Genomic DNA, 27,219 nt, shown 5'->3' on the forward strand with positions numbered 1-27,219 from the left:
CGTGCGCACCTCTGCCACCCAAGGCTCTTCCTCCACGCTGTCCCTACGCAGGTCCTCCAGGACCTGCCACATCTCTGCCTCCTCCTTCGCCGTTATCCCCCACGAGAGCAGTGGTCTGGGCTCTTCCTCTGCCCTTCCAGACCACCCCATTAGCCCCCCCAAAAATTTTTATTTGGGGTGTCTTCCGGGCCTCCTCGACCGCCGCCTGCGACTCCTTCCACCGGCTGGCATCACCTCCTCGACCTGGGAATCCTTCCGCCAGGGTCCTTTCCCCGACATGATCTCCTCCCAGGTCCAGAACTCCTTCCCCTCGTGAGCCCATCTCTCGCGCTCCTTTTCCTCCCGCTGCTTGGTCCTGGTTTGGTGGGTTGTTCTGTAACGATCGTCGTGCAGGAAGGAAGAAGTGGACGAAGGCGCAGCTGGGAGCGAACTCATGTTATTTATTACAGACTGAAATTACACGGTCAAAACAGAGAATAAACGTATCGCTACTGCTCCAACAAAAAGAGACAACAACCCACAAACATCGTGGGGGGAAAAGGAACTTAAATATGATTCCCCAATTAGAGGCAACTAGTGACAGCTGTCTCTGATTGGGAATCAACAGAACCCAACATAGAAATACGCCCCAAAGCAAGGCTATACCAAAAACATAGAAAATAAACTATAGAAATGCCACACCCTGACTAAAATAGAAGAGTTCACCTGGTCAGGGCGTGACACATTAGTTGAATTTTTACTTAAGACATGTGTTCAGCTTTTTAAGATTAACCACGTGACAGTGATTTTGAGAAACTTAAACTTTATTATGAAAATATAAACAAAATGCTCATACAAAAATAGTCATAACTGGCACACAGGTCGGTAGAAATGGTAGCTTCCCCAAACTTTAAACTCATAACACCCATACAAAAACATTATGCACGTGTTTGCCCTCCCACTTCCTACATATCCCTCTCTCCCTCCATGTCCCCTCCCACTTCCTACATATCCCTCTCTCCCTCCATGTCCCCCTCTCACTCCCTCCATGTCCCCCTCTCACTCCCTCCATGTCCCCCTCTCACTCCCTCCATGTCCCCCTCTCACTCCCTCCATGTCCCCCCTCTCACTCCTTCCATGTCCTTCTCATGGTTTCTCTCTTACTCTCAGTTTCTCTCTCTCTCTTTCTCTCCATCCATCAACCCTCTTACCTTTTCTCCCCTCCCTCTCTCTCCCACCCCCTGTCTGTCTGTCTGTCTGTCTGTCTGTCCGTCTGTCTGTCCGTCCGTCCGTCCGTCCGTCTGTCTGTCTATATGGTGGTGTTGATATGATGATTGTGGTAGGTAGGTTTTGCCAGAATGTTAATGAGACCTGGCTAGGGTAATGGGAATCCGCCCCCTCTCTCGAACGCAGCACGGATGATTTGAACCTGTGGGTGTTTCAGTTGCGTAAGTGTGTACAGCTGAACTGAACTCTGGCTGTGTGTGTGTGTGTGTGTGTGTGTGTGTGTGTGTGTGTGTGTGTGTGTGTGTGTGTGTGTGTGTGTGTGTGTGTGTGTGTGGACGTGCGCACATGTGTGCATACGTGCGTGCGCACACACTACTGTGTTTTGTGTTACTGTTAGAATTTGCCCAGGAGTCTGTAAACACACACACCATCTCCAACATGACTTTTTGTTTGTTGTCGACATGTGGGTTGTCATGGTTACAGGAATGTGTATGTTGTGTGCCAAGCAGCATGTCTAATGGGGAGGGATTGATGGGTTGTTTGGCGTGTTGTGTAGTGTTTCTTTGGGAACGGGAGAGACGGGTGTCTCACTATTCTAATTGGCCTCTTAGTGAGTTGAAAGAGTTAAACAAACACTCACCCATTCATTTCATTTCAGGTCTACGCCATCTAATAACAGACAAGTTATTACAATGTAACAGCAGTCAAGAGTTGTAATAACAGTCAAGAGTTGTAATAACAGTCAAGAGTTGTAATAACAGTCAAGAGTTGTAATAACAGTCAAGAGTTGTAATAACAGTCAAGAGTTGTAATAACAATCAAGAGTTGTAATAACAGTCAAGAGTTGTAATAACAATCAAGAGTTGTAATAACAGTCAAGAGTTGTAATAACAATCAAGAGTTGTAATAACAGTCAAGAGATGTAATAACAGTCAAGAGTTGTAATAACAGTCAAGAGTTGTAATAACAGTCAAGAGATGCAATAACAGTCAAGAGTTGTAATAACAGTCAAGAGTTGTAATAACAGTCAAGAGTTGTAATAACAATCAAGAGTTGTAATAACAGTCAAGAGTTGTAATAACAATCAAGAGTTGTAATAACAGTCAAGAGATGTAATAACAGTCAAGAGTTGTAATAACAGTCAAGAGTTGTAATAACAGTCAAGAGTTGTAATAACAGTCAAGAGATGCAATAACAGTCAAGAGTTGTAATAACAGTCAAGAGTTGTAATAACAATCAAGAGTTGTAATAACAGTCAAGAGTTGTAATAACAGTCAAGAGTTGTAATAACAGTCAAGAGATGTAATAACAGTCAAGAGATGCAATAACAGTCAAGAGATGCAATAACAGTCAAGAGTTGTAATAACAGTCAAGAGTTGTAATAACAGTCAAGAGTTGTAATAACAGTCAAGAGTTGTAATAACAGTCAAGAGTTGTAATAATAATCAAGAGATGCAATAACAGTCAAGGGATGTGAAACAGTCAAGAACAATCACCGTACAGTTGAACAGTTAACCTTCTGAATGTACTCAGATTGAACTGGAGCTATACTCACTTCTCTGTCCAGATTCCCGTAGTACACAGACATAACTCATGCTAATGACTGTAATGACCATGATCTTCTCTAACTCATAACTCTGTCTGTCACCTCCCTCAGAAAGGGACCAGGAAGTGTGAGCTCCAGTACAGCAGTATTTACACTATGTATGATGTGTTTCCATCTACTGACACATAGCCCATAACTCTCTCTCCTACAGAACAATAAATAGACAAAGACAGATTATATGAGGGATGGAGAGATTGAGAGGTGAGATTTGTAAGTGTGAAAAGAGGAAGATACATACAAACAGATATACAGACAGAGAGAGAGAGAAGGAGAGAAATTGACAGTGTAGAGGAGAAAGCGAGAGAAATGCAGGAAGAGAAAGAGAGAGAGAAAAAGCAGCAATAGTAATGTTTGTCCATCTTGAGACACCATAGCCAGTATATACATCTTAAAAATAGTCAGAATTAATCTATGATAGCTCATTAATTTTGACGTTTTTGCCGAGGAGATCTTAGTAATGCAATTTTACATCTAACTAACATGTTTGGTGCAGTATTTCTCAAGTGGAAAAATGTGCATGAAAACGAGTCATCTATCGTTGAATGACAATAAACACTTAATTGAAGAATACCTACGGTTGACCAATGGAGAAATGACTGACGGTGTAGGCTTGGCTACCGAAATCTGGCTTGCCTCGCTCATTTTTTGGGGGTGTGCACGAACAGCCAAAAAAAACCTGTCTGAAGACCAAAACGAACAAAAACGTCAGAAAATGTTGTCATAATATATGCAAGAAACTGTTTCGGATGGGAAGCATGCAGATGCCTTAATAAGAGATAGAGAGTGATACAGTGCAGTAACCACAGGTGGTAGACAGTCCATCACACTCAGAGGAGAGTGTCTGAGACAACAGCTCCTTGGAGAGACCTGAAGGTGACTTTGATCAGACAAAGACAGAGGAGGTGAGAAAGAAGGATAGAGAGGGTAAAGAAGTGGAGAGGGTTCATAGTGGAGCAAATAGAGTGTGGGTTGGGGTTGGAATGTGGAGTGCCGGCTCAGAGAGGGGTCAGAGGGTGATATAAGGGTTTGAGGGTGCTGAAGGGTTAAGGCATCAGCCTGTTTCAGTTCTGCTGGCACCTAGCTGAACTTGGCTAGCCTAACCGAATGAATGTGCTCGCATACTCCCTTAAAATACCTTTTCTTGAAAAATGAGTAAAAACAATCCCTACCGTTGACCAATCAATGACGAAGGGGTGTAGTTTTTGGCTCCCGAACTTCAGCTTGCCTCCAGTAAAAATGGAGCTGAAGGGTTGTTGGGGGGGGCGTTGTGTTGAAGCTACCCGAGCCTCCATCTTGGCACTCCCTCACCATTGTATAAAATATTTTGTAAGCTGTAGAAATGTATTTATTTATGTCTACATTCATTTTTGCCATATTTGTTATATTACAGATACCTTAATACATACTTTTAAATTAGATTATGTGAGCATGCTAGCAGAAACTCATAGACATCAAGTCATTGCGCTAATGCTATTTAGCATTAGCTCACAAAACTACCTCTAACTGGACACAGAGACATAAAAATGGTATCCACTAGTTCATCTGACTCTGTTGAAGTAAATAAAGGACCTAATTGCCAAAATTCTGAAGTATCCCTTTAAGTCACGGTACAATGCTTCCCAGTGACCACAGGTAGAGGGAGACAAAGTTGGTTAATAAACAAAATAAAAACTATTTTATTTAACTATAAGAGGTCAGATTTAGATTAAATGTTATGTGTTGTGAATGTGATCTTGTCAAGTCGTGAATTGTATTCCTCTAGAGAAGTGGTGGTCAATTTACCTCCTTGAGAGTTACTGAGTGTGCAGGCTTTTGCTCCAGCTCTACAATAACACACCTGATTCAGATGTCAGTAGAAGCAGTAGAATCAAGAGAGTCAGTAGAATCAACAGCCTCATTCACTACTATTCCACCTGTAGGGTTACCATGAAATTAAAGTGCTTTTTGGCAAAGTTCAAGAGTTTATTTTTGAACTTGTCAAGGTGAACTTGGAGATGCTCGTCTCAACCCAGAGTTTTCAAAGCCCATCTCCGTGGACAATAATGACTGTCACCATTTAGAGAGGTGTCCAGTAAGGGATGTTGGACCTGCCCACCTTTTAAGTGCACTTTGAGGTGTTTAGGGGTATTTACTGTTGAAAGGTACCATGTACCATGTAATCAGTTATGGAGCGATAAGATTTTTCTCAACCGTGACCTCTTGATCAACCCTAAAACTAACCCCATTTTAACACTTGCTCACTGTTGAAGGTAGAAGTTGGTCACCCTGCGCCCTGTTATAAGGAACAAAAGCATTATTTTTTGTGTCTGGCAGAATCTGGTCAAAAGTAGTACACTGTCACGGCTGTCGTATAGATGAGACCAATGCGCAGCGGGTACGTGAATACTCATACTTATTTATTAAAGTGAACACGAAAAAACAATAAACAAAGAATGACAGGAACAGTTTAGCAGGCTAACTAAAAGCAGTGCTAAAACAACTACCCACAAACAAACAATTGAAAACAAGCTCTTTAAATATGACTCTCAATCAGGAACAACGATGAACAGCTGTTCCTGATCGAGAGCGACACAGACCACAAAGAAATATAACCACTAGAAAAACCCTAGAATACAAAAACCAGAACATACACCAAAACCCCGGAACACATAAATAAAACACCCCTCTACAATACACATAACCCCCGACCACATAAAACAAATACCCTCTGCCACGTCCTGACCAAACTACAATAACTAATACTCCCTCTACTGGTCAGGACGTGACATACACAAAAGTGGTGCACTACATAGGGAATAGGGTGCCATTTGGGACACAACGTCTGGCTAATAAGCCTGTCTAGTCAAGGGAGCATTGATTATATAATAATAATATTAAATGCCATTTAGCAGACGCTTTTATACAAAGCGACTTAGTCATGTCTGGGTACATTTTAAATATAGGTGGTCCCTGGAATCAAACCCACTATCCTGGCGTTGCAAGTACAATTCTCAACCAACTGAGCTACAGATTACCATCTCTGGTCTTCTTGCTCAACATTGACCTGTTGCTTAACCCTATGCCGACCGCATTATCTACCAAGAGAATTCTCTTCGATCATAATCACAGTCGTGTATATTCCCCCCCAAGCAGACACATCGACGGCCCTGAAAGAACTTCATTCGACTCTATGTAAACTGGAAACCACATATCCTGAGGCTGCATTTATTGTAGCTGGGGATTTTAACAAGGCTAATCTGAAAACAAGGTTCCCTAAATTCTAACAGCATATTGATTGCGCAACCCGGGCTGGCAAAACCCTGGATCATTGTTATTCTAACTTCCGCGACGCATATAAGGCCCTCCCCCGTCCTCCTTTTGGAAAAGCTGACCACGACTCCATTTTGTTGCTCCCAGCCTATAGACAGAAAGTAAAACAGGAAGCACCCATGCTCAGATCTGTTCAACGCTGGTCCGACCAATCGGATTCCACACTTCAAGATTGCTTCGATCACGTGGACTGGGATATGTTTCACATAGCGTCTAACAACAACATTGATGAATACGCTGATTCGGTGAGAGAGTTTATTAGCAAGTGAATCGGTGATGTTGTACCCACAGCATCTATTAAAACATTACCCAACCAGAAACCGTGGATTGAAGGCAGCATTTGCGCAAAACTGAAAGCGCGAACCACTGCTTTTAATCAGGGCAAGGTGACCGGAAACATAACCGAATACAAACAGTGTAGCTATTCCCTCCGCAAGGCAATCAAACAAGCTAAGCGTCAGTATAGAGACAAAGTAGAGTCGCAATTCAACGGCTCAGACACGAGAGGCATGTGGCAGGGTCTACAGTCAATCACGGACTACAAAAGAAAAACCAGCCCATTCGCGGACCACAATGTCTTGCTCCCAGACAGACTAAACAACTTCTTTGCTCGCTTTGAGGACAATACAGTGCCACTGACACGGCCCGCTACCAAAACCTGCGGGCTCTCCTTTACTGCAGCCAACATGAGTAAAACATTTAAACGTGTTAACCCTTGCAAGGCTGCAGGCCCAGACGGCATCCCCAGCCGCGTCCTCAGAGAATGCGCAGACCAGCTGGCTGGTGTGTTTAAGGACATATTCAATCAATCCTTATCCCAGTCTGCTGTTCCCACATGCTTCAAGAGGGCCACCATTGTTCCTGTTCCCAAGAAAGCTAAGGTAACTCAGCTAAATGATTACCGCCCCGTAGCACTCACTTCCGTCATCATGAAGTGCTTTGAGAGACTAGTCAAGGACCATATCACCTCCACCCTACCTGACACCCTAGACCCACTCCAATTTGCTTACCGCCCCAATAGGTCCACAGACGACGCAATCGCAATCACACTGCCCTAACCCATCTGGACAAGAGGAATACCTATGTAAGAAGGCTGTTCATCGACTACCCTGGGTCTCGACCCCACCCTGTGCAACTGGGTCCTGGACTTCCTGACGGGCCGCCCCCAGGTGGTGAGGGTAGGTACAACATCTCCACCCCGCTGATCCTCAACACTGGGGCCCCTCAAGGGTGCGTTCTCAGCCCTCTCCTGTTCTCCCTGTTCACCCACGACTGCATGGCCATGCATGCCTCCAACTCTATCATTAAGTTTGCAGACGACACTACAGTGGTAGGCTTGATTACCAACAACAACGAGACGGCCTACAGGGAGGAGGTGAGGGCCTTTGGAGTGTGGTGTCAGGAAAATAACCTCACACTCAATGTCAACAAAACAAAGGAGATGATCGTGGACTTCAGGAAACAGCAGAGGGAGCACCCCCCTATCCACATCGACAGGACAGTAGTGGAGAGGGTGGAAAGTTTTAAGGTCCTCGGCATACACATCACGCACAAACTGAAATGGTCCACCCACATAGACAGCGTGGTGAAGAAGGCGCAGCTATAGAAAGGCTGAAGAAATTCAGCTTGTCACCAAAAACACTCACAAACTTTTACAGATGCACAATCGAAAGCATCCATTTGGGCTGTATCTGCCTGGTACGGCAACTGCTCCACCCATAACCGTAAGGCTCTCCAGAGGGTAGTGAGGTCTGCACAACGCATCACCAGGGGCAAACTACCTGCCCTCCAGGACACCTACACCACCCGATTTCACAGGAAGGCCAAAAAGATCATCAAGGACAACAACCATCCGAGCCACTGCCTGTTCACCCCGCAATCATCCAGAAGGCGAGGTCAATACAGGTGCATCAAGCAGCTTCTATCTCAAGGCCATCAGACTGTTAAACAGCCATCACTAACATTGAGTGGCTGCTGCCAACATACTGACTCAACTCTAGCCACTTTAATAATGGAAAAATGTATGTAATAAATGTATTACTAGCCACTTTAAACAATGGCACTTTATATAATGTTTTCATACCCTACATTACTAATCTCATATGTATATACTGTACTCTATACCATCTACTGCATCTTGCCATCTTGATGTAATAAATGTATCACTAGCCACTTTAAGCAATGCCACTTTATATAATATTTACATACCCTACATTACTCATCTCATATGTATATACTGTACTCTATACCATCTACTGCATCTTGCCTATGCCATTCGGCAATCACTCATTCATATATTTTTCTGTACATTTTCTTATTCATTCCTTTACACTTGTGTGTATAAGGTAGTTGTTGTGAAATTGTTAGGTTAGATTACTTGTTAGATATTACTGCATGGTCGAAACTAGAAGCACAAGCATTTCGCTACACTCACATTAACATCTGCTAACCATGTGTATGTGACAAATAAAAAATAAGATTTGATTTGATATTCGTAAGTCTACTTTTAACCCTTCTCTTAACCCTACTCTTAACCCTATCCATACCACATTTTCCCTCTGGTTTGGTTTGGGAAGGTAGGCCTGCTGTAACGGCTGTCTTCTGTAGAAATGGACCAAGGCGCAGCGAGACTGTGAATACTCATACTTTAATAGACTCAAGTAAGGCATCCACAGGAAAACAATAACACGACAGCAGCAACAGTTTTCAGGCTAAAAACGCAGTGCAAAACAACCACCCACAACCCCAAAGAAAAACACACACACCTATATAGGACTTCCAATCAAAGGCAACTCAACACACCTGCCTTCAATTGGAAGTCCCAATCAACAATACAAACATACCCAACACAAACATGCCACGTCCTGACCAAAACTAAAACACTAGCTCCATCTGCTGGTCAGGACGTGACAGTACCCCCCCCTCAAGGTGCAGACCCCGGAATGCACCTACCAACAGAAAAACACCACCAAAAAACCCATAAACAATAACCCCTAAACAATAAGGGAGGGAAGGGAGGGTGGCTGCCGTCACCGACGGCACTGTGCTACACCCTCCCTCCCCAACCCACCTATCCTGGAGGTGGCTCAGGTGCAGGCCGTGGACCTCGCTCCACCTTCGGCGTCGCCCACTTTGATGGCGCCGATAGCTGCGCCGGGCAGACGGGCCACTCAGGCTGACCCTGGCAGACGGACCACTCGGGCTGGGCCGGGGGACAGGAGGGCCACTCGGGCTGGACCGGGGGACAGGAGGGCCCCAACGGGCTGGGCCGGGGGACAGGAGGGCCCCTCGGGCTGGGCCGGGGGACAGGAGGGCCCCTCGGGCTGGGCCGGAGGGCAGGAGGGCCCCTCGGGCTGGGCCGGAGGGCAGGAGGGCCCCTCGGGCTGGGCCGGAGGACAGGAGGGCCACTCGGGCTGGGCCGGAGGGCAGGCAGGGCACCCTGGCAGATCCGGGCAGGCGGGCACCTCTGGCAGAACCGGGCAGTCTGGCCACTCTTGCAGTTCAGGGCAGTCTGGCCACTCTGGCAGTTCAGGGCAGTCTGGCCACTCTGGCAGTTCAGGGCAGTCTGGCCACTCTGGCAGTTCAGGGCAGTCTGACCACTCTGGCAGTTCAGGGCAGTCTGGCCACTCTGGCAGTTCAGCGCAGTCTGGCCACTCCGGCAGTTCAGCGCAGTCTGGCCACTCCGGCAGTTCAGCGCAGTCTGGCCACTCCGGCAGTTCAGCGCAGTCTGACCTCTCTGGCGACTGTTGACTGGCGGGCAGCTCTGACGACTGTTGACTGGCGGGCAGCTCTGACGACTGTTGACTAGCGGGCAGCTCTGGCGACTGTTGACTGGCGGGCAGCTCTGACGACTGTTGACTGGCGGGCAGCTCTGACGACTGTTGACTGGCGGGCAGCTCTGACGACTGTTGACTGGCGGGCAGCTCTGGTGACTGTTGACTGGCGAGGCTGGGTTGACACACTAGACTCCTGATGCGTGGGGCTGGTATAGGACGTGCCAGCCCGGAGACACGCACCTCCATGCTAGTGCGTCTGGCGGGAAACACCGGACCGAAAGGGCGCGCTGGCGGTCTTGATTGTAGGGTTGGCATCACCCCTTCCGGCTCGATGCTCCCCTTGCCCTGGCACCTGCGGGGTGCTGGTACTGGGCGAACTGGGCTGTGCGTCCGTATCGGCGAGATGGTGCGTACCACAGCGTAACATGGCGCCCTCCACCTCAATTGCACCTCCCTGTAGTCACGGGTAGCTGGCTTACGGCTCTTCCCTGGCCTGGCCAAGCTACCCGTGTGCCCCCCAAAAAAAATTCTTGGGGGTGCCTCTCGGGTTTCATTAGCTCCCTTAACTTGTCCGCCCAGAATTTTCTTTCGTCCTGCCAGGTCCATTCCTCCATTTTCCTCTCCTGTGGCTTCCTCCTCTTCTGCTGCTTGGTCCTTTGGTGGGTGGTTCTGTAACGGCTGTCTTCTGTAGAAATGGACCAAGGCGCAGCGAGACTGTGAATACTCATACTTTAATAGACTCAAGTAAGGCATCCACAGGAAAACAATAACACGACAGCAGCAACAGTTTGCAGGCTAAAAACACAGTGCAAAACAACCACCCACAACCCCAAAGAAAAACACACACACCTATATAGGACTTCCAATCAAAGGCAACTCAACACACCTGCCTTCAATTGGAAGTCCCAATCAACAATACAAACATACCCAACACAAACATGCCACGTCCTGACCAAAACTAAAACACTAGCTCCATCTGCTGGTCAGGACGTGACACCTGCATTGGTCACCATCTGTTATAAGTAAAGGAAGGACCATTACTCTAAGCCTGTTTAAGTCAGAGATAGGGCTGTTACGGTAACCATATTAACGCCACACCGGTGGTCACGAGTCATGACGGCAGTCAAATTCCCCGTGACCATTTAGTCACGGTAATTAGGCTTCTCCAAGCTCTGATGCTGCTGATGGTCATTAGTAGCCTACCAAACTTGCTAACTGCCTGCACTTTATTGTCCCTCTTATCGCTCTGCATCAATGCAAATGTAATTGAAAATCTAATCAAACACTTAATGAGAGCCCATGAGCTCATGTTGTGCAACATTTCTATAGGGTATGCAATTGCGTGAGAAATGTTTTGATGGCCTCTATTAAAAAGAGGAGGAACCCATCAGCTTTCTATAGGCTAGCCTACTATATCTATTTGTCAACTTTCCTAATATGCTTAAGCACATTGCTTGTCTTTACAACAGGAGTATAGCCTACAGTACCTGGCTGGCATGAAAATGAACCACGGGAAAAGTGTCCTCCATTCGCTATTTATGTGCATAGATGACATGTATTTTTTCCCCTGCCCCTGTTTTGAGAAAGGAGCATGATAATGGTCTATTCTAAATCAAAACAAATTTCACACATACAGTACCATTCAAGGGTTTTCTTTATTTCTTTATTATAGTAAGCAAAAAAGTGTTAAGTAAATCTAAATAGATTTGAGATTTGAGATTCTTCAAAGTAGCCACCCTTTGCCTTCATGACAGCTTTGCACTCTCTTGGCATTCTCTCAACCAGCTTCATGAGGTAGTCACCTGGAATGCATTTCAATTAACAGGTGTGCCTTGTTAATTTGTGGAATTTCTTTCCTTCTTAATGCGTTTCAGCCAATCAGTTGTGTTGTGACAAGGTAATGGTGGTATACAGAAGATAGCCGTATTTGGTAAAATACCAAGTCCATATTATGGCAAGAACAGCTCAAATAAGCAAAGAGAAACGACAGTCCATCATTACTTTAAGATATGAAGATCAGTTAATCTGGAAAATGTTAAGAACTTTGCAGGTTTCTTCAAGTGCAGTCACAAAAACCATCAAGTGCTATGATGAAACTGGCTCTCATGAGCACCGCCACAGGAAAGGAAGACCTAGAGTTACCTCTGCTGCAGAGGACAAGTTCATTAGATTTAACTGCACCTCAGATTGCAGCCCAAATAAATGCTTCACAGAGTTCAAGTAATAGACACATCTCAACATCAATTGTTCAGAGGAGACTGTGTGAATCAGGCCTTCATGGTTGAATTGCTGCAAAGAAACCTCTACTAAAGGACACCAATATTAAGAAGAGTTTTGCTTGGGCCAAGAAACACGAGCAGTGGACATTAGACCGGTGGAGATCTGTCCTTTGGTCTGATGAGTCCAAATTTTAGATTTTTGGTTCCAACCGCCATGTCTTTGTGAGACGCAGAGTAGGTGAACGGATCTCCTCATTTGTGGTTCCCACCATGAAGCATGGAGGAGGAGGTGTGATGGTGTGGGGGTGCTTTGCTGGTGACACTGTCTGTGATTTATTTTGAATTCAATTTAACTTAACCATCATGGCTATCACAGCATTCTGCAGGGATGTGCCACCCCATCTGGTTTGCGCTTATTGGGACTATCATTTGTTTTTCAACAGGACAATGACCCAACACACCTACAGGCTGTGTAAGGGCTATCTGACCAAGAAGGAGAGCGATGGCGTGCTGCATCAGATGACCTGGCCTCCACAATCACCTGACCTCAACCCAATTGAGATGGTTTGGGATGAGTTGGACCGCAGAGTGAAGGAAAAGCAGCCAACAAGTGCTCAGCATATGTGGGAACTCCTTCAAGATTGTTGGAAAAGCATTCCAGGTGAAGCTGGTTGAGAGAATGCCGAAAGTGTGCAAAGTTGTCATCAAGGCAAAGCGTGGCTTCTTTGAAGAATCTAAAATCTAAAATATATTTTGATTTGATTAACACTTTTTTGGTTACTACATGATTCCATATGTGTTATTTCATAGTTTTGATGTCTTCAATCTTATTCTACAATGTAGAACATTGTAAAAATAAAGATAAAACCCTTGAATGAGTAGGTGTGCCCAAACTTTTGACTGGTACTGTATATTATTTAGTATATGTAAAGACAAGATTAAATCAAGATTAGTCTGTTGGGTGACGATATTAGCCTATTACTTGGGAATTATATATTATCATTTGTGAATGATGCCCAGCTTGTGCAGTGTCATGTAAATTCTAATCAAAAGGAAGAGAGACTGCAGATTCTTCACTTTTTATTATAAGGTTTACAAATCTGGATCTGGTTAACAATCCACTCAACAACAGTGCAGAGTTAAGAGCCAAACAAGCAAGAGTTGGTCTCAGCCTTTATAGGAAAATACAACCACAACCACATAGCAGTTTAGCGGGTATCTGAGATCATGGTGGGAACATAGCGCACAAACCAGTGATAACGCCAGTTTTGTTACTGTCACAGATGTTGTCATGGAGAGAAGACCAAGGCGCAGCAGGTATGTGAATACTCATATTTAATTTCCAAAAAGGAGTAAAGCATCCACTTAACAAAACAATAAAGGTGACAACAGCAACAGTTCTGCAGGCTATTAAACGCAGTGCAAAATCAACCACCCACAACCCCAAAGAAAAACACAAAGACCTATATAGGACTTCCAATCAAAGGCAACTCAACACACCTGCCTTCAATTGGAAGTCCCAATCAATAACACAATCATTCACATACAAAAACTGCCATGTCCTGACCCCAAAACTAATACAATAGCTCCATCTGCTGGTCAGGACGTGACAGTACCCCCCCCCCCTCAAGGTGCAGACCCCGGAATGCACCTACCAACAGAAAACACCAACAAAAAACCCATAAACACTAACCCCTAAACAATAAGGGAGGGAAGGGAGGGTGGCTGCCGTCACCGGCACTGTGCTACACCCTCCCTCCCCAACCCACCTATCCTGGAGGTGGCTCAGGTGCAGGACGTGGACCTCGCTCCACCTTCGGCGTCGCCCACTTTGGTGGCGCCGATAGCTGCACCGGGCAGACGGGCCAATCGGGCTGACCCTGGCAGACGGACCACTCGGGCTGGGCCGGAGGACAGGCGGGCCACTCGGGCTGGGCCGGAGGACAGGCGGGCCACTCGGGCTGGGCCGGAGGACCGGAGGGCTACTCGGGCTGGGCCGGAGGGCCACTCGGGCTGGGCCGGAGGACCGGAGGGCCACTCGGGCTGGGCCGGAGGGCAGGAGGGCCACTCGGGCTGGGCCGGAGGGCAGGAGGGCCACTCGGGCTGGGCCGGAGGGCAGGAGGGCCACTCGGGCTGGGCCGGAGGGCAGGAGGGCCACTCGGGATGGGCCGGAGGGCAGGCGGGCCACTCGGGCTGGGCCGGAGGACAGGCAGGGCACCCTGGCAGATCCGGGCAGGCGGGCACCTCTGGCAGACCCGGGCAGTCGGGCCACTCTGGCAGACCCGGGCAGTCGGGCCACTCTGGCGGCTCCGGGCAGTCTGGCCACTCTGGCGGCTCCGGGCAGTCTGGCCACTCTGGCGGCTCCGGGCAGTCTGGCCACTCTGGCGGCTCCGGGCAGTCTGGCCACTCTGGCGGCTCCGGGCAGTCTGGCCACTCTGGCGGCTCTGGGCAGCCGGGCCCCTCTGGCGGCTCCTGACTAGCGGGCAGCTCTGGTGACTGATGACTGGCGGGCAGCTCTGGTGACTGTTGACTGGCGGGCAGCTCTGGCGACTTCCGACTGGCAGGCAGCTCTGGCGACTTACGACTGGCGGGCAGCTCTGGTGACTTACGACTGGCGGGCAGCTCTGGTGACTTACGACTGGCGGGCAGCTCTGGTGACTTACGACTGGCGGGCAGCTCTGGTGACTTACGACTGGCGGGCAGCTCTGGTGACTCTTGACTGGCGAGGCTGGGCTGACGCACTAGACTCCTGATGCGTGGGGCTGGTACTGGACATGCCAGCCTGGAGACACGCACCTCCATGCTAGTGCGTCTGGCGGGAAACACCGGACCGAAAGGGCGCACTGGTGGTCTTGAGTGCAGGGTTGGCATCACCCCTTCCGGCTCGATGCTCACCTTGCCCTGGCACCTGCGGGGCGCTGGTACTGGGCGGACTGGGCTGTGCGTCCGTATAGGCGAGATGGTGCGTACCTCAGCGTAACATGGCGCCCTCCACCTCATACGCACCTCCCTGTAGTCACGGGTAGCTGGCTTACGGCTCTTCCCTGGCCTGGCCAAGCTACCCGTGTGCCCCCCCAAAAATAATTATTGGGGGTGCCTCTCGGGTTTCCTACCCAACCGTGTTCCAGCATAACGTTCCCGTTGGTTCCTCTGTCCAGCTGCCTCCACTCTCCTGAGTGCCTCCACCTGTTCCCATGGGAGGCGATCCCTTCCGGCCAGGATCTCTTCCCAGGTGTAGGTTCCCTTGCCGTCCAGGACGTCCTCCCATGTCCATTCCTCCCTTTTTTTCTCCTGTGGCTTCCTCCTCTTCTGCTGCTTGGTCCTGGTTTGGTGGGTGGTTCTGTCACAGATGTTGTCATGGAGAGAAGACCAAGGCGCAGCAGGTATGTGAATACTCATATTTAATTTCCAAAAAAGGAGTAAAGCATCCACTTAACAAAACAATAAAGGTGACAACAGCAACAGTTCTGCAGGCTATTAAACGCAGTGCAAAATCAACCACCCACAACCCCAAAGAAAAACACACACACCTATATAGGACTTCCAATCAAAGGCAACTCAACACACCTGCCTTCAATTGGAAGTCCCAATCAACAACACAATCATTCACATACAAAAACTGCCACGTCCTGACCCCAAAACTAATACAATAGCTCCATCTGCTGGTCAGGACGTGACAGTTACTCCTTTCTGCTGGTAGAATGTTCGCTGCGGCTCAAGCTAGCCTCTGTTCTCTTTATATCTCCACACAGCTGTGCCCTTGAAAGATACGAAAAGAACAGGATGGACCAAAAATTGTGGTCATTCTTAGAGGCTCTTTGTATTTGCCCACATGACCAAGTCACTTAGAAACAAGAGAGGAAAAAACAATGGCTTCTTACATGAGAGAAACAGACAGTGGAAATGTACAGGTTTAAGGCTCATGCAGGGCATTTGCATAACAATGTTTCTAATCTTGCCACCATAGCAGTAAGGCAAGAAACAGTATATGCCTTTTTTTTGTTGACTTTTTCAAATCATAATCGCACACGTCATGTAGCCTAGCCTCTATGGGCTAGGTGGGACGCTTGCGTCCCACCTACGTAACAGCCACTGGCAGCCTGTGGCGCGATTTTCAAAACGTTAAAAATCCTATTACTTCAATTTCTCAAACATATGACTATTTTACAGCTATTTAAAGACAAGACTCTCGTTAATCTAACCACACTGTCCGATTTCAAAAAGGCTTTACAACGAAAGCAAAACATTAGATTATGTCAGCAGAGTACCAAGCCAGAAATAATCAGACACCCATTTTTCAAGCCAGCATATAATGTCACCAAAACCCAGAAGACAGCTAAATGCAGCACTCACCTTTGATGATCTTCATCAGATGACAACCCTAGGACATTATGTTATACAATACATGCATGTTTTGTTCAATCAAGTTCATATTTATATCAAAAACCAGCTTTTTACATTAGCATGTGACGTTCAGAACTAGCATACCCCCGCAAACTTCCGGGGAATTCGCTAACATTTTACTAAATTACTCACGATAAACGTTCACAAAAAGCATAACAATTATTTTAAGAATTATAGATACAGACCTCCTCTATGCACTCGATATGTCCGATTTTAAAATAGCTTTTTGGTGAAAGCACATTTTGCAATATTCTAAGTACATAGCCCAGGCATCACGGGCTCGCTATTTAGACACCCGGCAAGTTTAGCACTCACCATAATCATATTTACTATTATAAAAGTTTGATTACCTTTTGTTGTCTTCGTCAGAATGCACACCCAGGACTGCTACTTCAATAACAAATGTTGGTTTGGTCCAAAATAATCCATCGTTATATCCGAATAGCGGCGTTTTGTTCGATGCGTTCCAGACACTATCCGAAATAGTAAAGAAGTGTCGCGCGCATGGCGCAATTCGTGACAATAAAATTCTAAATATTCCATTACCGTACTTCGAAGCATGTCAACCGCTGTTTAAAATCAATTTTTACGACATTTTTCTCGTAGAAAAGCGATAATATTCCGATGGGGAATCTCCTTTTCGGCAAACAGAGGAAAAAATCCCAAAGGCGGGGGCGGTCGGGTCACGCGCCTAAGCCCAGAGTCCCTTGATCGGCCACTTGAGAAAGGCGATAATGTGTTTCAGCCTGGGGCTGGAATGACGACATTCTGTTTTTTCCCGGGCTCTGAGCGCCTATGGACGACGTGGGAAGTGTCACGTTAGAGCAGAGATCCTTAGTAAATGATAGAGATGGAAAAGAAGTTCAATAAATGGTCAGACAGGCCACTTCCTGTAAAGGAATCTCTCAGGTTTTGACCTGCCATTTGAGTTCTGTTATACTCACAGACACCATTCAAACAGTTTTAGAAAATGTAGGGTGTTTTCTATCCATATGTAATAAGTATATGCATATTCTAGTTACTGGGTAGGAGTGGTAACCAGATTAAATCGGGTATGTTTTTTATCCAGCCGTGTCAATACTGCCCCCTAGCCCTAACAGGCTAGCCCATATGCCTATATGTTCTGATAAGTGTGTAACACACACAGTGGTTGAGTTTAAAGTTTGGGGAAGATCATTTTCACCATAAAAATGCACCTTTATAATAAAAGCATTACATGCATAATTGCATTTGTGATCACTTTTGAGAATTCCCGCTAATTGATTGCATTTTGGAACATTCACACTTGTAGCCTAATATAGCCTACTATTTATTTCTCGCACAGAATAGGTCAACTTTTAGACTATGCAGGATAGTAGATTGACATAGGCTAGTGCTTTTGATATTCGTTAGGCTTACTCATCTTGTTGGCTGATGAATAGTAAATATGGATAATTCTTCAATATGCACCTCTGTACGGTCTTCGTCGTCCTCAGATGAAGGGGAAGAGAAATCAGACCAAAATGCAGCGTTGTAAGTGTTCGTCATTTTTAATGATAAAACTGAACACTAAATCCGACAAGCAAAACAAAAGAACAACCGAACAGTCCCGTCAGGTGCAAAACACTAAAAAGAAATGATCTACCCACAAACCCCAAAGGAAAACCGGCTGCCTAAGTATGACTCCCAATCAGCGACAACGAAGTACAGCTGTCCCTGATTGAGAGCCACACCAGGCCAAAACAAAGAAACACAAAGCATAGAAAAAAGGACATAGAATGCCCACCCCAACTCACACCCTGTCCAACCAAAATAGAGACATAAAAGGATCTCTTAAGGTCAGGGCGTGACAACCTCGGAATTGCGCAGTTGCATCCCCAATATGTCTGTCTTCACTTGTAGCCTGTGAGAAGGACCCGATCACATGACGGGCTTAATAAGAATTTAGATATCTGAGAAAGCCATGTGAGTGAGAGGTGCTTCGGAGCACTAAGCCGGGAGAAGGGTATTATAATTATTATATTAAGCCCAAGGGCACAACGATCACACAAAGGGGATGCTGCCGTGAAAATCGAGGCATTATCAAGTGCTTGTCAAACGGTGAATTAAAGACTGAAAGTGTGTGCAGCCTGCGCAAAAAATAAAGCAGAGCTCATGCCTTTCATGCGACTTTTTTCAAATCATCATTAGAGTCGCATGATGCAGCCTTGGAATGTATTCAAATCAAAACATATAGCCCAATGTTTGTATCACAACTAAAGTTGCCTAAATAACTCTAAATTAAGCATATAGGAGGACCAGTTTCTTCGTTAACCACTCAACACAGAATAGCCGCATGTGCGCACTCCCTCAAATCGTTTGGAGAAAATATCCTTTCTATTTTATTCAGCTATATTCAGTTGTATTCTTCATACTATAATATGAAATAATGCCACTGAATTCTCAGCAAATCTTGTCTACTAAATTAACTAGTGTAGCCCACGGCCTTATGGCATAGCCAGACCTGGGCCTAACATATGGATAGCTCAGAGTATGCTATTCTGTTCAACTGAAATAGACTACATTTTCTTCATGTCATGTTTCTTTAGACTGGTCTAAAATAAATAATGGATTTATTGTGATGGTGTAGGCTATATTATATTGATTTATTAGACTTTTTAAAATGTAGATATTCCAAAGGTTTGCGTCAGTGGCTTGTAGGCTATGCGTGGAAGCCACGAGATGCTAAATGTGTTTATGTTCATTAACGGTCAATTACCGTGAGACCGGCAGTTATTTGCTTGACAATCACCAGCTGACAAAATGTCATGACCGCTACAGCCCTAGTGTGAGAGCATTTGAGGTACTCTTTAACATTGACATCTTGCTCAACCTTCACTTCTGCCTCAGCCTCTGCCCTAGCCATACCACATTAATTCAACACCTTTTCACTCTTGTTGTTGCAGATGGACCGCGTTCAAAAATCCCAGATTGGTCCAGGATTTGGACTAACCACGCCCCTTATGAGGAAACCCAGCTCATCGTGTGTTGTGTGCCGACTGAGATTCAACTCAGAGGTAGGCGGAGTTTCACCACATACAGGGCAGTACCAGGGATGCTGCAGAGTTTCACCACATACAGGGCAGTACCAGGGACGCTGCAGGGTTTCACCTCATACAGGGCAGTACCAGGGATGCTTGCAGAGTTTGAACTTAACCAGTAGATATATACTAAGTGTTGTGTGGTGTTGACCAGTAGGTATATACTAAGTGTTGTGTGGTGTGAACCAGTAGGTATATACTAAGTGTTGTGTGGTGTTGACCAGTAGATATATACTAAGTGTTGTGTGGTGTTGACCAGTAGATATATACTAAGTGTTGTGTGGTGTGGACCAGTAGATATATACTAAGTGTTGTGTGGTGTTGACCAGTAGATATATACTAAGTGTTGTGTGGTGTGAACCAGTAGATATATACTAAGTGTTGTGTGGTGTTGACCAGTAGATATATACTAAGTGTTGTGTGGTGTGGACCAGTAGATATATACTAAGTGTTGTGTGGTATTGATCAGTAGATATATACTAAGTGTTGTGTGGTATTGATCAGTAGATATATACTAAGTGTTGTGTGGTGTGAACCAGTAGATATATACTAAGTGTTGTGTGGTATTGATCAGTAGATATATACTAAGTGTTGTGTGGTGTTGACCAGTAGATATATACTAAGTGTTGTGTGGTGTGAACCAGTAGATATATACTAAGTGTTGTGTGGTGTGGACCAGTAGATATATACTAAGTGTTGTGTGGTATTGATCAGTAGATATATACTAAGTGTTGTGTGATGTTGACCAGTAGATATATACTAAGTGTTGTGTGGTGTGGACCAGTAGATATATACTAAGTGTTGTGTGGTGTTGACCAGTAGATATATGCTAAGTGTTGTGTGGTTATACTTTGCGGATGGCACAGGTTTGATATTGGATGAGATGTATGAGATGAAAATCTCTCAGAGTTTATACGTTTCTCTGGATAACTGATGAAAAACTAATAATGTTAGATCTCTGGCTTGACCCTGTGGCTATATGACTTGATGACTTGAGTTCTTACTACTGCATGGTCATTGGAGTTGTTGTCTCTTGTGTGACTCAGTGGTTCTGGTTCTATTCTCTCTGTGTAGAGCCAGGCCTCATCCCATTACAATGGTACCAAACACTTCAAGAAGCTCAAAGCCCTCGACCCACCGGACTGCAAGACCAGAGCCCCCGACACAGTAACAAAGGAAACCACGACCAAGAGCGTATCACCCTGCCCTGTGCCGCCCAGCTCAGAACCCAGTTCAACAGGTTAGTGTGTGTGTCTGTGTGTGTGTGTCAATGACTGTATATATGAATGCACAAATCCATCAATCACATGACACCATTCATTCATATGTGAAGACTCAATAGCACATTAAAGCCAAATGAAGACGGTTAAGATGGCGTCTCGTGGAGACATAACATGAACAATTTGAGCCACTCCAGTAAGTGACGTAGCTCAGTGCTGCTCCTCTCACTGAGTAACTCATGTTGAAGGCTGAACGATGTGCTGAAGGCCGCCATTAGCAACTCAATTATCTTTATAACTTCTTCTGTGTGCGATTTTAAAATAATAGATTCTAGGACATTTGCTGTATTAGAAGCAATAATTGGCATCATGATTGTCTTATTACTTAAGGCCAACCAGTACCGTGGTCGGCCTTGAACTTCAGTGGCTTCAATGAGAGGGGGCAGTCTTTCTCCCCTTGTGTGTACTGTGTGCGTGCGTACATTAAACTCTCCTCCCTCTACATTACCCTAAATACATATTAAAAACAGTGCATTCGGGAAAGTATTCAGACCCCTTGACTTTTTCCACATTTTGTTACATTACAGCCTTATTCTAAAATGAATTAAATATTTTTTTTCCCTCATCAATCTACAGACAATACACCATAATGACAAAGCAAAAACAGGTTTTTAGACATTTTTGCAAATGTATTTAAAAAATATCACGCTGACATAAGTATTCAGACCCTATGTACATGTATACATACAGTTGCAGTCGGAAGTTTACATACACCTTAGCCAAATACATTTATACTCAGTTTTTCACAATTCCTGACCTTTAATCCTAGTAAAAAATCCCTGTCTTAGGTCAGTTAGGATCACCACTTTATTTTAAGAATGTGAAATGTCAGAATAATAGTAGAGAGAATGATTTGTTTCAGCTTTAAGTTCTTTCATCACATTCCCAGTGGGTCAGAAGTTTACATACACTCAAATAGTATTTGGTAGCATTGCCTTTAAATTGTTTAACTTGGGTCAAAAGTTTCAGGTAGCATTCCACAAGCTTTCTACAATAAGTTGGGTGAATTTTGGCCCATTCCTCCTGACAGAGCTGGTGTAACTGAGTCAGGTTTGTAGGCCTCCTTGCTCGCACACGCTTTTTCAGTTCTGCCCACAAATGTTCTATAGGTTTGAGGTCAGGGCTTTGTGATGGCCACTCCAATACCTTGACTTTGTTGTCCTTAAGCCATTTTGCCACGACTTTGGAAGTATGCTTGGGGTCATTGTCCATTTGGAAGATCCATTTGCGACCAAGCTTTAACTTCCTGACTGATGTCTTGAGATGTTGCTTCAATATATTCACATAATTTTCCTGCCTCATGATGCCATCTATTTTGTGAAGTGCACCAGTCCCTCCTGCAGCAAAGCACCCCCACAACATGATGCTGCCACCCCGGTGTTTCGCGGTTGGGATGGTGTTCTTCGGCTAAGCCTCCCCATTTTTCCTCCAAACACAACCAGACTTGTGGAGGTCTACAATTTTATTTTTCTGAGGTCTTGGCTGATGTCTTTTGATTTCCCCATGATGTCAAGCAAAGAGGCACTGAGTTTGAAGGTAAGCCTTGAAATACATCCACAGGTACACCTCCAATTGACTCAAATGATGTCAATTAGCCTATCAGAAGCTTCTAAAGCCATGACATAATTTTCTGGAATTTTCCAAGATATTTAAAGGCACAGTCAACTTAGTGTATGTAAACTTCTGACCCACTGAAGTTGTGATACAGTGAATTATAAGTGAAATAATCTGTCTGTAAACAATTGTTGGAAAAATTACTTGTGTCATGCACAAAGTAGATGTCCTTACTAGCTTGCCAAAACTATGGTTTGTTAACAAGAAATTTGTAGAGTGGTTGAAAAACGAGTTTTAATAACACCAACCTAAGTGTATGTAAACTTCCGACTTCCTCTGTATATTCTCAGTCTTTAGAGGTTCAAACGCAGCCATTTACTTGTGTGTTTGTAATGTATGCAGATCTGTGAGTATGTATGCGTCCACAGCTCTAGGAGTTTGCGTTGTTTGTTCATCTCTGCAGATCTGGGAGTGTGTATGTGCCTTTATATCACAAGAGGTTGGTGGCACCTTAATTGGGGTAATGGCTGGAGCGGAATCAGTGGAATGGTATCAAATACATCAAACACATGTTTCCATGGTTTCCATGTGTTTGATGCCATTCCCTTATCATATTTGTTGGTGTACATGAGTGTTTTAGAGAGTGGGAGGCATATTGTTTGATAATAATGCGACATAGTGAGAGACCATTTTGATTTAATGTGATAGCGATAGAGTTCGTTTTTCTGTGTGTGGAAGAAACGGGAGCTTTGTGATGATGAATTTGTCAAACTGCCTTATTGCCATTTTAGAGAGACAGTCAATGAAAACAAACAAACAAACCCTCACGGGCCTAATCACCATTACCAAGGCAAGGTTCCCAAATTCCCTTCTTCCAGTCTGTCTCACTGCAGACAATGGAGTATAATCATCTCAATCCAAGCCTCTAATTTTCCCACTCTGAAAAATTGAATCAGATTCCCATAGGGGTAAATCCATATGAATTAACACCATGGAAGAAGTGGTCAGAAAGTGACTTTTTGGACCTGAATGCCAAAACAGGTGCTCAAAGTTGACCCATTTTGTATTCCCCATCATACAATGAGACATCTATGTCTTCATCACTGGAAAAGATAAACAGTTGAGTTTAATATAATTTAAAAGCTTATTAACAGGGTTGTCCAACTATTTTAAAATGTCTTGAAAGAAAACGTTTTTTTATGAAAACAATCATTTTTTTAACCTTTAATGTCAATGATCTAAAATCTCTGATTCTTCTCATATTCGCATATGTTGTAGCTTAGAACCGATTTGAGGTTTTTGTTTTGTGCCCGCCATTGGTTGAGACACAACATGGTCTTGAATACAGGGTGTCATTTCAGTCATAGAAATATGATTCATAGAATGACCTATCCCTTCAGACCATTGCAATTCAGCTGGTACACCATTGAAATTGAATTGACATTTTAACATTAACTTTAGAAGCCTTTCAAAACTCAAATACCCTACAAGTTTGCATTTCCTGCTGGGCAGGAAGATTCTCAGAAACAAAAGAGTGATCAAATTAAGATCCTACATCTGTAGGTCTCCTATGGAGGATTGACAGTATTTAAAACAACAGATCTTCCCATTAAACTCAACATTCTCTAATGTGTGGATGTCCAACCATCTTTGTGGTACTATTTGAAAGTCGAAATTTCTATTTGATTCCCATTTTAGTACATTTAACAGTCAAAACATGACACCCACCCTGTATTCAAGAGCATGTTGTCTCAACCGATAGCTGGCACAACACAAACACCTCAGATGATGTAAAATAGGGTCTAAGCTACAACATATGCGAATATGATTTTTTTTTGACACATTTTAGATAATTGATGCTTAAGGCAAAAAATTACATAATTGCTATAAATAAATATATAAAACATTCAATAAATTATAGAATTGTTTGACAACCCTGTTTTTGTAAACTTTTAAAAGACATCAATCTCAACCGTTTATCTTTTCCAGTGATCAAAAAAGGTCAACTTTCAGTACTTCTATCTCTTGAATGTTTTGGCATTCAGTTCCAAAAAGTAACTTTCTGAGCAAGTCAACAATGGCTAAATACTGTATGTAATGAAGGTTTTGTTCAAATCAAAAGGGGTGCTGTCAAAAAGTGATTGAATTCAAGTGGATTTACCCATAGGAAATCTTTGATTATTACCAAGATTACAGCTAATGAATCTCATAGACACTGGTGTGCTTTTATCTGTCTCAGTGAGTTATGGTAAGAGTTGAGAAACTTGGGATGCTTCCCAAATGGCACCCTTTTCCCTACATAGTGCACTACTTTTGACCAGACCCCTCTGGGCCCTGGTCAAAAGTAGTACACTAGATAGTGAATAGGGTACAGTTTGGGACGCAGTCCCTGCAGTGGTAATCAGCATTAGAGACTCTGTTAGAGGTTGATGTAGGAGAGAAGAAAGCATCAGAGTTAACTTATCTCCCCTCTCTCTCACCACCACTGTCACACACACAAACACTCTCCCCACTAATTCACCATTCACCACACTCAAATTCGTTTTCATTTTACGATGACAGAAAATGGAGGGATAAACCCTTATCACGATGCTCTTTTCTATTCTTCTGTGTAGATGTCACAGCCGGAGCCGTGTTGTCACCACCCTCTGCCTCCGGGGTGGTTCCATCGACCTGCTGCCCATCTGTATCCATGGAAATGCCCTCTGACCCCTCTCTGTCACTCTGTCCCCTGGTGGAGAAGGAGAAGGAGATGGATGGAGAGGTGGAGGAGGTTGTAGAGTCGGAGGAAAAGAAGGCTAAGAGACTACTATACTGTTCTCTCTGCAAGCTGGCGGTCAACTCTGCATCCCAGCTACAGGCTCACATCAGCGGTGAGAATGAAGCTTTACTCACCTGTTTGTGTACAGGTGTGTGTCATCATCATGTTGCAACAAGTCCGTCTTCTTAATCATTGCTCTCATCGGGTCAATACCACACCAATCGATCAGTCACTCCCTATCCCCAAGGGTTAGGCCATTATGGCCATCTTGATCTGACAGGTAAAGTGTATGTTAGGACAGGGCCTCTCTGTCTCTCTCTCGTCATCCTCCCCATTGAGATGCACCTTTATGTTGTAGCCAGATGTCCCACTTTGTTAATACTGTACTTAGTTAGTGTCTCTGCTTCTAACCTTTGACCCATCTGACCTTTTACCCTGTCAGGCACGAAACACAAGACAATGCTGGAGGCCAGGAGCGGCGACGGATCCATAAAGTCATTCCCCAGGTCAGGGGTCAAAGCCAAGCTGGCCACTCCCACTGAGGTGTCGACTGGGCTACAGAACAAAACTTTCCACTGTGAGATCTGCGATGTGCACGTCAACTCCGAGACACAACTCAAACAGGTTAGTTGTATACTGTATTTAAACTGAAATCTGCCCTTTTATGAATATTTATACATCTGCATTCCAGAGATGAGAGGAAAAAGTGGGATTTTAATTAGGTTTAGTGTTTCTGTTAATTTCCCGTGACCTGATGAATCTATGAGCTAGACTGACCCATGTGGCTAAGACATCTCCTTCTCCCTCATCCCTGTCGCCCCCCCTCCTCTCTCCACCCCACCCCCCTCTCTCTCCTCAGCACATCAGCAGTAGAAGGCATAAAGACCGTGCAGCAGGGAAGCCAGCCAAGCCCAAGTTTAGCCCCTATGGTCTGCCGCCTCAACGCAACCAGAATCTACATACAGTGAGTACCAAATTATTGTCTTTTGGCAGTACTTTACTGGAGGTTTTGTTGTGGACTGTTTGTGGTTTACATCTGGTATGATTGGATTGGAGTTGTTTTGCAAACTGTTGTAGATTGTGGAACAGGTGTGATAGTGGTATGGTTGCGATCACGCTGTGATTTAAATGTAGACTGGTTGTGATCATGTTGTGATTTAAATGTAGACTGGTTGTGATCATGTTGTGATTTAATTGTAGAACGGTTTTGATCACGCTGTGTGTGGTTTCCAGGTTGGGATCACTCTGAGGAAGGAGCAGGACTTGGCGAAGCCTCTCATCTCGTGCCTCTTACAGCGCCATCTTTCCCTCGCTGCTGCTGCTGCCATGGCAACCCTGTCCCCGTTCCATTTGCGCCCTGCCCCTACATCTGGCTCCGCCCTCTTTCAGACTCAGCCCCTCCACCAGACCCTATTACATCCTGCCCCAGGACCTCTTCGTACGGCACATACATCCGTTCTGTTCTCACCGTACTGACCCAGACCCATGTCAGATGGACCAGAACCCAACAGAACCTGTGGGACCAGTGCAGACAAACTGCAGTCTGTAAAGTTGGAAACAGAGCTGGGATCAGATTCAGAGTATTTATCTCTACTGACCATCTTGGACCAGGGTGTCTATGTTGGTTTTTGTGCCATGCTTGAGCGGGTGCGGGTGCGGGTGCGTGTGTGTGTGTGTGTGTGTGTGTGTGTGTGTGTGTGTGTGTGTGTGTGTGTGTGTGTGTGTGTGTGTGTGTGTGTGTGTGTGTGTGTTCATGTGTTCTTTCGTGTGTTCGTGTGTTTGTCATGAAATATGAGTATTGTTTTTTAATAAAGAATTTGTTGCTTACCTTGATTTTACCTTAATCCCTCTTTGGTTGCCGTTCAAGAATTTCTCAAAAACTGAAATGAATTAAGAGATGCAGATCCTTAATTTTGGCTTCAAACGATGGGCCTCAATTATTTATTACTTAGAGTACAGGTAATCCCCTTGGCTTAACTTCTTCAGATAAATCACAACAGGAATGTTCTCCTTGACTGTGACTTTATTGTCTGGGAGATGCTGCT

The 27,219-nt window shown here is 44.9% G+C and overlaps 1 protein-coding gene across 1 annotated transcript in view; it reads left to right on the forward strand.

Annotated features, from left to right (window-relative positions):
* Positions 1 to 27,001, forward strand: part of LOC106570502 (zinc finger protein 385D) — a 43,210-nt gene extending 16,209 nt beyond the window's left edge. The window contains exons 3-8 of the mRNA XM_014142908.2: positions 19,445 to 19,555; positions 20,654 to 20,819; positions 25,029 to 25,286; positions 25,617 to 25,798; positions 26,034 to 26,138; positions 26,408 to 27,001. Coding sequence (XP_013998383.1) covers positions 19,445 to 19,555; positions 20,654 to 20,819; positions 25,029 to 25,286; positions 25,617 to 25,798; positions 26,034 to 26,138; positions 26,408 to 26,650 — 1,065 coding nt within the window. The 3' untranslated portion in view covers positions 26,651 to 27,001. The remainder of the gene's footprint in view (positions 1 to 19,444; positions 19,556 to 20,653; positions 20,820 to 25,028; positions 25,287 to 25,616; positions 25,799 to 26,033; positions 26,139 to 26,407) is intronic.
* The last annotated feature ends 218 nt before the right edge of the window (positions 27,002 to 27,219 follow it).

Source organism: Salmo salar, chromosome ssa14 (assembly GCF_905237065.1).
Source record: "Salmo salar chromosome ssa14, Ssal_v3.1, whole genome shotgun sequence".
NCBI classification, from domain to species: domain Eukaryota; kingdom Metazoa; phylum Chordata; class Actinopteri; order Salmoniformes; family Salmonidae; genus Salmo; species Salmo salar.